Source organism: Convolutriloba macropyga, chromosome 15 (assembly GCF_964194025.1).
Source record: "Convolutriloba macropyga chromosome 15, txConMacr16.3, whole genome shotgun sequence".
Taxonomy (NCBI): domain Eukaryota; kingdom Metazoa; phylum Xenacoelomorpha; order Acoela; family Convolutidae; genus Convolutriloba; species Convolutriloba macropyga.
In genome coordinates, this window is record NC_134482.1 from 38,219,176 (window position 1) to 38,235,018 (window position 15,843).

The 15,843-nt window shown below is 34.0% G+C and overlaps 3 protein-coding genes across 3 annotated transcripts in view; 2 read left to right on the plus strand and 1 right to left on the minus strand.

Moving 5' to 3' along the window:
- LOC142354179 (chymotrypsin-like) overlaps positions 1–7,804 on the plus strand; it is an 8,980-nt gene extending 1,176 nt beyond the window's left edge. Inside the window, exons 2-4 of the mRNA XM_075406438.1 lie at positions 1,432–1,522; positions 5,440–5,674; positions 7,560–7,804. Of these exons, the coding sequence (XP_075262553.1) occupies positions 1,432–1,522; positions 5,440–5,674; positions 7,560–7,766 (533 nt within the window). The 3' untranslated portion in view covers positions 7,767–7,804. The remainder of the gene's footprint in view (positions 1–1,431; positions 1,523–5,439; positions 5,675–7,559) is intronic.
- LOC142353939 (ras-related protein Rab-18-B-like) overlaps positions 1–15,843 on the minus strand; it is a 476,381-nt gene that overhangs the window by 115,903 nt on the left and 344,635 nt on the right. The window lies entirely within an intron of this gene.
- Positions 15,386–15,843, plus strand: part of LOC142353898 (sodium/potassium/calcium exchanger 2-like) — a 41,085-nt gene continuing 40,627 nt past the window's right edge. Inside the window, exon 1 of the mRNA XM_075406127.1 lies at positions 15,386–15,628. Coding sequence (XP_075262242.1) covers positions 15,615–15,628 — 14 coding nt within the window. The 5' untranslated portion in view covers positions 15,386–15,614. The remainder of the gene's footprint in view (positions 15,629–15,843) is intronic.

The following is a 15,843-nucleotide window of genomic DNA, read 5'->3' on the forward strand; positions in this document are numbered from 1 at the left end:
CTCTAAAAGTTCTTGAAGTATGGCATGCTCTTCAAAATGAAGACAATTCAGAGTTGCTTTCAAGCAGTAGCCGAAAAGCTACAACATGCAACACTTAAGCGTCTGAGCAACAAAGCGAAAAGTATTTTATACTGTCTTTTAAGACTTATAAAAATATTGTAAAAAAGGTTATTCCAGTGGCAAGGGCGTTCCTGAAGCGCTGATTATCAAACTAGGCTGAAAAATTTTTTTTCAAAGACCGAAACTATCTTGGAATGCTAAGTTTAGTCAAAGTACCCAGTTAACACTCACAATAAAAACTGCCGCCAAAACAGATACCGATTATTTTTTTACTTTCATAGGAACTTGACTACATTATACGGTTATATTGAAATCATTAAAACATGTCTTATAAGATCTTACACAATAAAAAATTTCCGTCTAATCAGATCTTACACGATAAAAAATTCCATCTTATCAGATCTTACAAGATAAAAAATTCCGGTAAGAGGAATGTTTATCTTATAAGATGTGTTATCAGATCTTACAAGATAAAAAGTATGATAAGAGGAACGCTTATCTTATAGGATGTCTTACAAGACCTTACACGACAAAAATTCCACTTAACAGAACTTTTATCCTAAAAATTCTTAGTCAGCATCTTATCAGATCTTACACGATAAAAATTCCACAATCACTGGGGATCATAGATTCTTCGGCCCATAAGTTTTCCTTTTAACCTATATATATATATATATATATATATATATATATATATATTATATATATATATAATATATATATATATTATATGTGTATATATAGATATATGCATATGTTTATATAATATATATATATATATATATATATATATATATATACATATATATATTATATATATATATATATATATATATATAATATATATATATATGTGTGTGTGTGTGTGTGTGTGTATATATATATATAATATTTATTGGGGGATGATTGTTTCGTCTTACGTTTCTTCGAGGAAAAAAATTAGGGTGTCTGAAATGCCCTCTAATGAAGTATATTGTCTTCCTTTCGACCCTTCTTGTACGTAGCTTATGGTTCTGCAAAAATTAAGTTTTTTTTTAAGATTTGATGCTCATATAATAATAACACTCGTTCTGGGTGAGTTCAAATCGAAAACTATACAGAGTAGAATTAGTACCACTTTTTCAGGTCCCTCAAAGAGTCAAAGAGCTTTATTTAACTTCACAAGTTATAGGAGCCACTAAAGGTTTCTTACTAATTCAGTGTTGTCACATAGAAAAATGTCTCTCAAAAATGTGAAGAAGAGGGCTATGCTCTTTATTGGGGGGGGATGGCGTGAGAAGGTGACCCCCACATTTGTCCTGTTTTTTTGTTTTTGCTCTCGCAAAAAAAAACCATTAATGAAACATAATTTAACATTTGCGCGTTTAACAGGTGCCATATCAATTAAGGTGCAGGTTGGTGACTTCTCAAGAAAGAATCGAGGACGACATACGTACTCTGCCACTGCTACCATACATGCAAAGTGAGCTTAATTAACCTACACTCTTTCACAAGAACAGTATCCGATCCATAACACATTGATAGATAGAAAGATTTAAAAAATGTACTTCCCAGGTTGAGGTCCAGACCCAAAACTGACTTCTGATCAGACCCAGTCGAGCGCACACCCGTGTGTTCCCAGACCGAAATTACAGGGTCTTTTCGGAAGTTCGAGCGCACTATGGTCTGATCATGGTCTGGAGATGGTCTGATCAGAGGTCATTTTGGTCTGAAAAGACTGATCATAGGCGGATTCGAGCGCACTTGGGTCTGATCAGAGGCAATTTCGAGCGCAATTGGGTCTGATCATAGGCGGATTCGAGCGCACTTTTGTCTGATCAGAACCGGTTTGGAGCGCACTTCAGTCTGATCATAAATAGCTGCAAGCGCAACTGGGTCTGATCATAAATGCTTCGAGCGCAACTGGGTCTGATCAAAACCTCTTCGAGCGCATTTGAGTCTGATCATAGTCTGATTAAGGTCTGGGCAATGGTCTGAATTTGAGTCTGGACCATGGTCTGAAGATGGTCTGATCAGAACACCTTCGGTCTGAAAAGTCTGGTCAGAGACCTTCTGTGTCTGGAAAGTCTGATCAGAGGTCACTTGGGTCTGGAAAGTCTGATCAGGGTGAATTTCCGTCTGGAAATTTTGATTAGAGATAATTTCGGTCTGGAAAGTCTGATCAGAAGCAAATTTGGGTCTGGACCTCAACCTGGGTTTTTAGTCAATCAATTTTTGCCGATCGTTATGTCACGCACCAAATATTGTGAATGGAAAAATTTATAGAGCATGCTTTATTTAATTTATTTGTAGTGATGCTTTTGAAATATACTTGTATTAAAGATGTAAGATGAAATCCATAATGATTAAGTATGTGATGCATATAGCTTTCAAAGCACCTCTTGCCCATAATATAGCTAGTTGAGTCGCTAAAATTCTCTCATCTCTTCTCATTGTTTTGTACTTTTTTCAAAATTAATCTAGAAAAAAAGTGCTTATTTTATAACTTTATTGAATTTGTTTTTCGAACTATGAAGTTCTGACCTCAGGGTGTACCTATTAATCCGAAGAAATCAACGCAATCCAAAAAAGTTTTCAGAAAGTGAGCAAAGTTGCGTAAGAATGCAAGAATGGAAGGAAAAAGGGAAGCAAAATGGCAGACACCCTGGAAAAAATATTTGTATCAAATTAGCAGCGCCCGTCAAAATATTCTAATTTTTGTCCCCCCCTTGTTATGCACGGCAATCACAACCTTCTTTTTTTCAGGAAATCTACTTAATTGAATTTGGAAACATGATTCGCCGATCGAAAGTATGAGATATCAACTATTACGATTAGCCAAAACGCGTAACCAGAAGTCTCACGGCGAGAACTGTTTCCGGGTTGAGAAATAAAGGGCTGAAATGAGTCTGGTTACTAAATATGATCAAACAAAATTTTCTCAAAAAGGGATGAAAGATAAAAGTTCCACAAAAATTTCACGAGGCAAAACGCGCACTTGACCTAAAATAACAAACACCAGTCGAAACAAAATGTTTATTTCGCTAAAACGTTTCAATCGATTGCAAGATTAACAACTACGCGGACGCTTTTTGGCTTCCTAACCGAGCCCTAAACAAAAACGGTACTTAATAAAGCCTCGGACGTTATTTCTTAGCCTAGTTGTTGTGTGATTTAAAAAAAAAACGCCAAAAAAACGCTGATAACCGTTTCTATCCTTAGCCTAGGTCTTACGAGCTGAAATTCAGAAAAGTTTTCAGAAAAATTTTCAATGCGAAAAAGGGCACTTAGTAGAAGAAACAAAACTCTGAAAAACAAATCTCAGAATTGAAAACAACAGGAAACAGACAACAATCTTCGCTGATTTTCTTTTTTATTTTTTCTCGAAACTTTTTTCAAACCTTTTTTTCAAAGAAATTTCAAACCTTTTTGTTCTGAAACGACGGTCATCTCCTCGTCCACGAGTGTCTACGAACCCTGCACAAAAAGAAAAAACTGAACAACAAACAGAATAGCGAAGAAATCCCAAGCCCCTAAGCGCACAAGGGTACCCCCCCCCCCCCTAAAAAAACCAAGCCTAACATACCAAGGCAAAACAAATCCGAGCAAGAAACAACAACCTCCCACGCCAATTAAAAACCAAAACGCCAGCGCAAAACTCTGGCTCCGACGACGTACCAAAGTACACTCTCGTCAAAAGCGAAAACCGTCAAGGACACCATTTTTTTGCTTTCTTTGCTTTCACAATGACTTCTGCGTGATAACGTTGATAAAATTATACGTGATTCTTTTATTATTTTGTCTCAACGATGAGCCACTTTTAGAAACGTAGCTGGAATCTTCAATTTGGATTTTGCATTGCTGAACTTTTTGTGCACTTCATATTGTATCCCTTTTCCTTTGAAGTCAATCCCAGCAACTGAAAAAGATTTATTCTGAGGAAGGGATTCAATACTTCATCTTTTGCGTACGAACCGTTAATTTAATTTAGCTCAGTGACTTTGAAAAGCGTTTGTTTTGATTCCGATTTTTTTAAGTTTTAAGGAAAAATTTAAGATCCCGACTTTATGCATCTGAAAACCACGCGGTCTCAACAAAAATTGCATAACATTTTTCGGTTCTCAATCGTGGAGGTGATGTAGAAAAGTTGACACTTGTTCTTAACTTTCTTTTCAAACTGGTCTCTGACTACCTTCAAACAGATCTAGCTGATAATCATTTTCTATGCAATGGGACTACTACGCAATGGGAATTCTCAAAACGGAGCTCCTAAAAATGTAAAGTAATGGCCCTTACAACTGGAAAGCAATTGATAACAAAGGAAAACGAGCATAAAAACGAGCATTAAAAACCTCAATATTTAAGCAATTGTCATAATAAAATTAGTGGCTATTCTTAACCAAAATTTTTTCAGATATTACAGAACTGCTAATTGAGTTTTTTCACTTCTTCAGTTATTAATTTTTTTCCAATAATTTTAAATATTTGCATAGAAGGAACATTTTGGAACTATATAATATCAGCTTTCTGGAAATTTTTCGCAACAAAAACATATTGAAACTCGGCACTTAAACTTTCAGAAGTCATCCATGATCCAATTTCACAAGTCAACAATTCTGATGTCGTTTAATCTAATAGTTAAATTCTCCTTCTAGTTTTGTTTAGGGGATCACATATTGTCACTGTTGTTCACATTTTGCATTATTTTGAGTTCCCGGAAAGAATTTCAAGTTGTGATCAGTACTTGTCTAGTGAAATACAAGTCTTGGATTTACAAATCAGTACTGATCACTTCTTATCTAAAGTCCTAAGATTTGTGAAGACATCTGAATTGTTGTGAAGTCTAAGCCAATTCTTTGGCAAGTCTTGAGTCAGGTCTTGGCCAATACTCGGATCAAGTCTTGACCAGGACTTGAAAAGTGTTGATTATTGCGTACATAAGCAAAGTAGAGGTTTAAGAAAATTTTATTTACAATTAATCCATTTCAAAATCAGCCATAATTGGTACGAAAATTTTTTGAGAGAAAGTTATTAATTTCACAAATTCAGTTTCGAATTGAGCATATACCAATTTGAAATGTCTCATATAGTCACAACAAAACCAAACTTTTTTCAAAGGGCAGGGAAAAAAATGCCATGACTGGTTTTTTTGGGCGATATTGAAATTTTCTGCATTCTCTGTCAAGTGAACTTTGTGGAAGTGCTCGTGTTGTCTTGTGCTTCTTTTTTCACTTTGGAGAGTTTCTAGGCATGTCATTGTAATGGGTGGCCTTTTTCTTTCGTTACAAAACGAAAGCACACGAGTTTCTCTTTCAATTTAACTAATTAATTGTAAACGTAATATTTTACGCAAATTTTACTAATTAATATAAACGAAATAAAATCAAGATGTTTTTACAGTTATGACGCAGAGTCGAATGAAAACGACATAGCAGTGTTGAAGTTGACGAAAGCAGTGCCCTCATCTCGTGTGCTTCCTCTGTGCCAAAAGTCTTATTCGGACAAGGAAATAGCAGTATGCGGAATGGGCCAAACTGATGGTAGCGATGAGGACAGCCTGCCATCCTTTCTCATGGAAACAAGGCTTCGTGAAACTTACCAGTGCCGGTTCTCAAATTTCGATCCTTCCACCCACGTTAGAATTTTTAAGTCACTCTGAATGAATTTTTATCGAAAAATAGTGAAAGAATTGCGGTTAAAAGCGGGGGGGGGGGGAATTCACAACAAAAGGCCCTCATCTTTTAGCGGAGCGATTTCTTTGAAAGTTGCGAATTTTTTGTAAAAATTGTGGTTATTATTTATGACAAACAAAACCCTGGTTACGACAGCAGGAAAGGTACTATAAGAATTTATTTTTGGGAACCGTTTTTCTTTGATTGTCTCGGGGCACAATTTCAGACTTTACGCAGATAAAGACAACAATTTAATGAAAATGCGCTAGCGTTCTTTATGCAATTAAAAGTTAACTCTGATATTCAAAACATAAACACTGATCAGAATTGTTTTCCATCATTACAGACAGTTTGAGTTTTTTTTGGAAAAATAATTTGCACCCTGGGTCATAGTAACATAGTAAATCCGCGCTTAATCATAGTCTTTCCCAGACTGTTTTCTTTACTATGATTAAGATCATATTAATATCATGTCATTTTCTACCACTGCCCCGACAAAAAATCAGTCAAAAAATTCCTTTTTTTGGGACAACTATGGACAGTGTTAATACCAATTCGGAGGTTTTTATCATCAAAACATTTTCCAATGCTTCAATTTAGCTGTTCAGAACAAGAAAAATTCCTTTTTTTGGGACAACTATGGACAGTGTTAATACCAATTCTGAGGTTTTTATCATCAAAACATTTTCCAATGCTTCGATTTAGCTGTTCAGAACAAGAAAAGTATAGACAGAGACTGTTCAGTGGAAAAAATGCCTAGAGGGCTCTTTGAAAAAAAAAGATATAACAAGGAAATGAGCATCAAACATCACAAATGAACACCTCACACGTCACCGCATTATATATTTATGTAAGAATTCAGACCCCTTAAGCACTTCTTCAGCCCCTCTTCTTGTAAACACAGGTAATAAACGGGTCCAAGCGATCCATGTGGAACAATTTCCACGATTTGAGGAAGACGCTGAAGTGAGACCTGTTTGGAGGACCTGGACTAGACCGAGGGAGGGGTTACAATTGAACAAATTTGAAATGTGAAATGATTAGAATTAATAGAGCACAATATAGAAAAAAATGATAATATGTAGCAGATAGGAAATAGAGGAGCCATGACCACGGACATAGTCAAGAAAAATAGTTTATTACTGATGAGTCTCATCAGTAATTTTTAAAAAATTAAGTTGATTTTGGACAAATTTTTGAAATTATTTTCTGAAACGGTGGACATTGTATTGGAGAAATAGACGAATGAGAAAGGAAAAAAATTTGTTTCTTCTTCCAAATCGGCCAAATATTTTCAAATGCTTGTATGTGAAAGAATGACAGAAAATTCAATCTAAGATTTTTTTTAAAAAAAAAAAACAGCATAGAAAATCAGCATTTTCCTGAAAATTTTCAAGCTTTTTTGCTCAAATTGTGACCCCTTTATGCTCCAGAAGTTGTTCTTCTAAGTTATTTTTGAATGAAGAAAAAATGGTCTGCGCTCGTTGGATCTGACCTTTATTTGAAGAAAATTGACCTGAAAATGGATATGCAGGTCGTGGTAAGTTGAAAAAGCAGGGTAAAAGATGGACTTCAACGACAGTTATTTGTTTCTAATCAACTACGCAATGTTATCATCACAAAAAAATCCTCACAGTTTTGGAGACGAGCTGAATTAAGTGACTTTCAATGGCGAAAAAAAACACCATAATCATGTCGCAGAAGGCTTTTCTTTCACTGAAAAAACTACATCAATTTGCACGTTAGATTTAACTTTAAATTTCATTTCAAGTTATGATAGAAAGGTTGTAAAACGAGGAAGTTCTCCTAGTGAGAGAATAATTTTTATGACGTCACCCATGTTTTCAGGTTTGTTTGCGGTCAGAGGACTCTGAACAAAGTGGGTCATGTATGGGTGACTCCGGAGGACCCGCATTCCCTCTTTCGACTGACAAACAGACCCCCATTTGTGTGTATGGAGTCGTCAGTTTTGGCAACAAATACTGCTCGACAGATAGTGTCTTCACGCGCGTGTCGGCCTATAGAGACTGGATAAAGAAGCAAATGCAAAATTAGTTTGGCATGTCATGTGTGTGTAACTATGTGTTGTTTGGTGGGTGGGGGGTGGGGGGGGGGGGGGGTGGAAGGGGGTGTTTGAAACGAACGTTCGGATCTGTTTCTTAAAAGTATCTTCACACGCCTATCATCACAATTTTTTATATGCTTAGCTTGAGTAAAAGAAAATAAAGTATACATCATAATTTATCGTATTTGCATTGATGAATAACTGCTTTTGACCAGGTGGCCTCAAAATCCTAAAATATCTATGCTAAAGCGTTAAAACATTAGAAAGGTGACAATATTCGACGCGTGAGCCGAAACAGGTCTTAACTTTCAAAGGCATCAACAAAGTTCGCTCTATACAAAACCCTTTTGTAGTTTTGAAATTTTAGTGGGTACCTGCCTGCGCGAAACATTCAATTTAATTATTGTATTGAGTTTTGTTTTTGCTTCCTCAAGTAGCAATTGAAAGACTGGAAAAGGACTAGGAACTAAAATGCTTGCGTCTATAGAAACGATTTCAGATTTAGCCATGTTTGTGAATTAACATCTTAAAGAAAAAATGATGTATAGTTCTGCTAAAAGTCAATTGACAAATTTCTCCAGAGGCATTAAATTTACCCAAATGTTATTGGGGGAAAAGTTATCTTTCTTCAAACTGCAACACTAGGCAATAAAGGACCGGGAGATTAAAAAAAAGTCAGATTACATTGAAAAAAATTTTAGAAGAAAATTTCTCTCAAAATGTACTAAAAATGTACTGAAATTTCTCCAAGAAATACGGTACAAACACAAAAAACCGTGTAGTCGCCTGTGAGTAAAAATGCTCGCACAAAATGTGGAATTGCATTGCATATCCTCCGCCGATGTTTACTTGTCATGTTGCACTTTTTAAAAGATATTCCGAGAGGATGTATCTCTCTGCTTGAATTTGTCCTAAGCATTGCCAATTCATGTAACTTTTCTACTTAGGAGAATTCTGCAACATCGCCCTTCAATTTGTAACAATATTAAAAAGTTAACTGCTCAGTGTAAAAAGACGCCCAGAGTCTCAGTGTCTTAATGTTACACTAAAAACTCTAATGATGACCTAATATTTCACTGCACAAATTTTCTGCGCATCGACAGAAAACAAGAAACCCAGTTTGACCTCCTAGTTCTAAATTACTAATGAAAATACCATCTAGACCGTTTTTGCTTATGAAAAAACCCTGGCGGACGGAAATCACCTATGATAAAGACTATGACTCGCTCAAAACTTCGATGCGTTCATGTGCTCGTTCAAAAATCCTTACGAAAAAACCCGTCCAGACCAAAAGCCAAATGGTGCAGACTTTGACTCAATCAAATTATGAAAATATTCAGGCACACTGAAATTGTTTATGATCCAGACTTTGCCTCGCCGGTGTTAGAAGAAATCTTTAAAAAAGCCCATGATGAAAACTAAGAGAGCTTTTTCGACTGATTAGGCTGTCGATTTGTTTTGTAAATTTTTGTCCCCTATTTTTATAAGTAAACTCAAGTACTCACTTCGCAGCTTGAATATTTGTGATGTCCATAAAATTTTGAAAGGCATAAACTCGCGTCAGAACAGCTTGGAAAAAATGTAGCTCAAAAGGCAAAAATAGTCTGTGTTATTTAAAAAACGTCTTTTTTCTGTACAATTCTGTCCATGGAGCCCAAATTGATTTAAAAAACTGCGTATTTTAAGAATGATTATAGTCTACATAAAAGTTGTAGTTTAAAGATATTTGCGATAGTTGATGTACAAAGTCAGGCTTTGTAACCTCATAGAAATTTTCATTGCAAAAATTGCGGAATTTTGAAAAAATGATTTGACCATTTCAGACAAGGAAAATTCTGATTTTGCTTCTTTTGTGGTATCTCTTAACCATAAGGATTGTATGATAACCGAGACGTTTTACTTCAAGATGAACACTTCAAAAAACGAAGCAAAAGAAAACTGTAGTTTGAAAACGCAAAAAATTGTCTGTTTTTCAAATAAATTCTTTCTCAGGTCTGTCATATGTCTGGCATATGTCTGTCATTGCATGTCAGTTTATGCTATATAACTAGCGTGTGTTTGACAAAGTCAGCTTTGGCTTAGAGTACTTTCCGATAGGTGATATTCAAAGTCAACATTTTTACCACAGTGGAAAATTTCTCAAAACGTCAATCTTATTTTAAAAACATGATTCTACCCTCACTGTCAAGGACTTGTTCAACCACACACATAGTGTTTTCGTAGAATCCACCTTTAAGAATACTCCGAAGAGTGAAAAAGCCAAAACGTAAACTCTCAATTGATACCAAATCTTCTTCAATACTACTAAAAATCATTAGAACAGCTTTTAACGTTCTCTTTTTTTGAGATAAAATTGATGGCAATGTGCCAAAAACGTCAGAAACGTAACAAATAAGAAAGTTAAAAATTTTTTGCCACAAAGTGCGGTTTTAAATGTGTTGGAAACAAAAATTGTTTTCACGAAATTTAGCTTGTAATACATCTACGAGATTTTAAAAGAACGAATTGGACCATTAAGCTCATGAAACATCAAAAATAGAAAATTCCCGGAAAGATTCTTTGAACAAGGTAATTTCAAATTTTTGTGCCAATTTTACAATGACAAAAACACTTTCCTCAAGAAGTCCACACCTAACTTTTGAGAGAAAGCAAACAAAACATAAATAAACTATGCGAACATGGGTCAAGATCAGTTGTAGAAAAGAAAATTAATCTTTCTGCCTGGAACATTATTTGTCTGGTTGTTTGTGCTAGTGTGTTTGTTTGGGTATTTCTTATTGAGTGCCTCTCTGTTTTCAATTTCTTCGGTATGTGTTTGTACAAGAAACAGAAAGGGGAGCTAGTCTTAGAGACCTATATACTTTAAATCTTAGACACAAATAGAGACAAAAACTGTCAGAAACCAGAAAAAAATTAGAAAACTTACAAATCATTTCTTACAAATTACGACTATTAATTTGTCCAAAACACAAATTCTATAATGTTAGTGGACACCAGCTTGCACGAAGAATTCAATTTAGAAATCGCATTGATTTTTAGTTTTGATTAATCAAGTGATAATTGGAAGACTCGGAAAGGGTTGGGACGTGAAACGCTTGCGTTAATAGAAACGATTTCAAGTTTAGCCATGTTTGTGAAATAACGTCTTCAGAAAAAAAATGATGTATAGTTCTGCTAATGGCCAATAGAAGAATTTCTCCAGAGGAATCTTAATAGCATAATGATCATAGTCTCCATAAAATTGTAGTTTAAAGATATTTGCGATAGTTGATGTACAAAGTCAGGCTTTGTAACCTCATAGAATTTTTTATTGCCAAAATTGCGGAATATTGAAAAAATGATTTGACAATTTCGGACAAGGAAAATTCCGATTTTGTTACTTTTGTGGTATCTCTTAACTATAAGGATTGTATGAAAACCGAGACGTTTTATTTCAAGATGAACACTTCAAAAAACGAGGCAAAAGAAAACTGTAGTTTGAAAACGCAAAAAAATGTCTGTTTTTCATATAAAGTCTTTCTCATGTCTGTCATATGTCTGGCATATGTCTGTTATTGTATGTCAGTTTATGCTATAAAACTAGCGTGTGTTTAACAAACGTCAGCTTTGGGTTAGATTACTTAACGGTAGGTGATACTTAAAGTCAAAGTTTTTACTTCAGTGGAAAATTTCTCAAAACTTCAATCTTTTTTTAAAAACTTGATGCGACCCTCCCTGACAAGGAGTTGTTCAATCACACTCATATTCTTTTGATAGAATCCTCTTTTACGAATAGTCTGAAGAGTAAAAAAGCCAAAAAGTTAATTCTCAATTGATACCAAATTTTCTTCAAAACAACTAAAAATCATTAGAACAGCCTTTAACGTTCTCTTTTTATAAAAATAAAATTAATGGCATATGGCCAAAACCTCAGAAACGTAACAATTAAGAAAGTTAATAATTTTTTTCCACAAAGTCTGGTTTTAAATGTGTTGGAAACAAAAACTATTTACACAAAATTTAGCTTGTAATACATCTACGATATTTTGAAAGAACGAATTGAACCATTAAGTTCATGAAACAGCAAAAAATCGGAAATTCCCGGAAAAAGTTTTTTAAATAGGTAATTTCAAATTTAAGCGTCAACATTACAACAACAAATACAATTTCTTCAAGAAGTCCACGCCTAATTTTCGAGAGAAAACAAACAAGACATAAATAAACTATGCGAACATGGGTTAAGATCCGTTGCAGAAAAGCAAATTAATAATTTTGTGTGGCACTTTTTTTGTTTGTATGTTTGTGCGCGTGCGTTTGTTTGGTTATTTTTAATTGAGTGCCTCTCAGTTCTTAATGTGTTCGGTATGTGTTTGTACGAGAAAGAGAAAGGGAGAGCTAGTCTTCGAGAGCTAGTTCCTTTAAGTCTTAGACACATTTAGAGGCAAAAACTGTCAGAAGCCACAAAAAATTAGAAAATTTTTTAATTAATTCTTACCAATTGCGACTATTAATTTGTCCAAATCACAAATTCTAAAATGTTAGTGGACACCAGCTTGCCAGAAACATTTAATTTAGTAATTGCTCTGAGTTTTAGTTTTGCTCCCTCAAGTGATAATTGGAAGACTCGCAAAGGGTTAGGACTTGAAAAGCTTGCGTTAATAAAAACGATTTCAGATTTAGCCATGTTTGTGATTTAACGTCTTCAGAAAAAAAATATTTATAGTTCTGCTAAAAGCCAATTGACGAAATTCTCCAGAAGCATCTTAAAAGCATAATAACAAAAGTCTCCATAAAATTTGGAGTTTAAAGATATTTACGATAGTTGATGTACAAATTAAGGCTTTGCAACCTCATAGAAAGTTTCATTAAGAACATTGCCGAATTTTGAAAAGATAATTGGACCATTTCGGACAAGGAAAGTTCCGATTTTGCTACTTTTGTGGTATCTCCTAACCATAAGGATTGTATGAGAACCGAGAAGTTTTACTTCAAAATGAACATTTTAAACAACGAATCAAAAGAAAACTGTAGTTTGAAAACGCAAAACAATTGTCTGTTTTACAAATAAAGTCTTTCTAATGTCTGTCATACTTCTGTCATATGTCTGTCATTGTATGCCAGTTATTGCTGTAAAACTAGTGTGTCTTTGGCAAACGTCAGCTTTTGTTTAGAGTACTTTACGATAGGTGATATTTGAAGTAGACTTTTCACTTCAGTTGAAATTTCTCAAAACGTCAATCTTATTATAAAAACATGATGCGACCCTCCCTTTCAAAGGGGTTAGTCGATCACACACATAGTGTTTTGGCAGAATCCACCTTCAAGAATACTCCAAAGACTAAAAAAACCCAAACGTAATTTCTCAGTTGATACCAAATGTTCTTCAGTAATACTAAAAATCATTAGAACAGCCTTTTTTATTCTCTTTTAAATGAGATAAAATTGATGGGAAAGTGCCAAAACCGACAGAAACGTAACAAATAAGAAAAGTTATTAATTTGTTTGCCACAAAGTACGGTTTTAAGTGTGTTCGAAACAAAACCTGTTTTCACGAAATTGAGCTTGTAATACATCTACGAGGTTTTGAAAGAATGAGTTGGACCATTAGGCTCATGCAACATCAAAAATTAGAAAATTCCCGGAAAAAATTTTCAAAAAGGTAATTTTAAATTTAAGCTTCAATTTTACAACAACAAATGCAATTTCCTAAAGAAGTCCACACCTAATTTTCGAGAGAAAACAAACAAGACATAAATAAACTATGCGAACTTGGGTAAAGATCAGTTGCAGAAAAGAAAATTAATAATTTTGTGTGGCACTTTATTTGTTTGTATGTTTGTGCGCGTGCGTTTGTTTGGGTATTTTTAATAGACTGCCTCTCTGTTTGTAATGTGTTCGGTATGTGTTTGTACGAGAAAGAGAACGGGAGATCTACTCTTAGAGAGCTAGTTCCCTTAAATATTAGACACAAATGAGGCAGAGTTGAAAAACTGTCAGAAACCACAAAAAAAATAGAAAAATTAGAAACTATTTCTTACCAATTGGACTTTAAGTTCGTCCAAAACCCGAATTCGGACTTTTAAATTTTGCTGTTTGAACTTTTTAAAAAGATTTTAGAAAGTTGTTAATATCATTATGCTCATTAGACATCAAAAAAGACACTTTTTGTTTTTGTAAAACTTCAAAAAGTTTCATTTAATGCCCAAAATACAGTTATTGATTCAATTGCCTCAATTCGCGTCTAGATATTTTTAAAAAATCGATGGAGACAAAAAAACCTGATTGAAGATCAGTTGCCAAAAAGAGAATTGTTTTTAAATTTTGCTGTTATAAGTTGCCCTCTGATACTCCCAACGGTTTCTCTGTCGAAATTTAGCAGTTGCTAATGTAACCTTGAGAGTTATGTTGCAACATTCTGTGCTACGATCAGACTAAAACAAGCCATCTTGTTAAAGCGTAAAAACAACGAAAAATTGTACGAAAGTTACTAAATTCGAGAAGAATTAACAAGGGTTTTCATTGGCCCATACGAATCTGTTAGTCTTTATCATGATTCTTATCAGAATCTTTCATGACACAGAACAGTTTAAGTGAAAATTTGGTTTTCTGTACTGACTTAGAAAAAAAAAGATTGATGAACCACAAGTGGAATGATTCTCAATTTCTCTGAATCAGAGAAAATCAGAAACCAATATCGTCTAAATTCTTCCGGGCAATCAAGGCATAGTAATGTCCCCTATAGGTATTTCAATTGATATTCTCCTAAAATATACCAACTCCAATTGTCACTTGATCATGTGATAGTTCGTCCCAAGATCAATAATTACTATTATTGATATGGAGAGCAAATCGCAAGATTAAATCCTTTCATACAAAAAAGGTTGAACAATTTTATTTTTTAAAAAATTGAAAACGGAAATATATATTGTCCTTTTTAATCAAATTCTCGTTCTCGAAATCAGCCAATAATTGATACTAATTTTTGCCCTAAATATCTGTCTATGTCATACAACTTTTCAACAAGATTATAATTTCAAAAATATAAACCAAGCAAGCTATCGAGCAGTATTTTTAATATTATATTTGAGGTTTTCGCCGTGTATGTGAACATGCCGGTCACGTATTCAACTAACTAACTATATAACGATGCCTAGTTATAACTATAATCTTCATTTTTCAAGAGGAGTTTGACCATTCAGACATTTTGTAAAAATGAAGCTTTAAAAACTATTTGACAGCTTCTAAACTCTTTAAAACTTGAGCTTTGTTAGCAAAATGAACTCTAATGCCAAAGTCATTACAAAGTATTTTTCACGTTGAGTTTTTGTCAATTTTTGAGTTTTTACGCATCATCAGAAATTGAAAATTCATCTTAGCTAATGTAAAAATCGTAATGAAACGCAAATTTTTATCCAAATTTTTGTTAACAAATAATCAAATGGTTTTAAATGTTCGGCCATTCGACAATACAAGAAATTATTGAGTGTGCCTCTTTGATATACATTTGATAATTTACCAGTTATTATAATAATTTAAATCGCAGTTCTTTCTCAATTATATGTATTTTGAATATTAATAACTCTGCTCTGATTAAAACAACTGACGTAAAAGTATGTTTTTTACTTCTTCTCATTTTGCCAAACTTTTACGTACAATTTAATCATTTTACTTACAATTTACATCTATAGAGTGTATAATGATCATGGTTCGAATTTATACTAAACTGTGGTTTGGTTAATATTTTCTGATTTTTGGTTATGAGACCAATTGTTGGTTAGTTATAAGGAGTCATTCATTATTGAAAGGAGGATCAGTTAGAGTTATTACTACTAACTGATAACACTGATATTATTACAAAAATGGTGACCTCAAGGTAAGTTGAAATATTGCGCTTTTCAGAAGCAAAATTTCCCGCGCTAAAATTTTTCAGATTCAGTCACTGTGTTTCAGTGTTTTGTATACTTCAACTGAAAACGGTAAATTTGAGCTTAAGAATGCAAATTAACCGTTTGAAGATGCGTTTTTAAATCTATTTCCCAATTTTGTTCTAATAATTGTACTTGTTCCGACCCATTTTAGTGGGGTAGA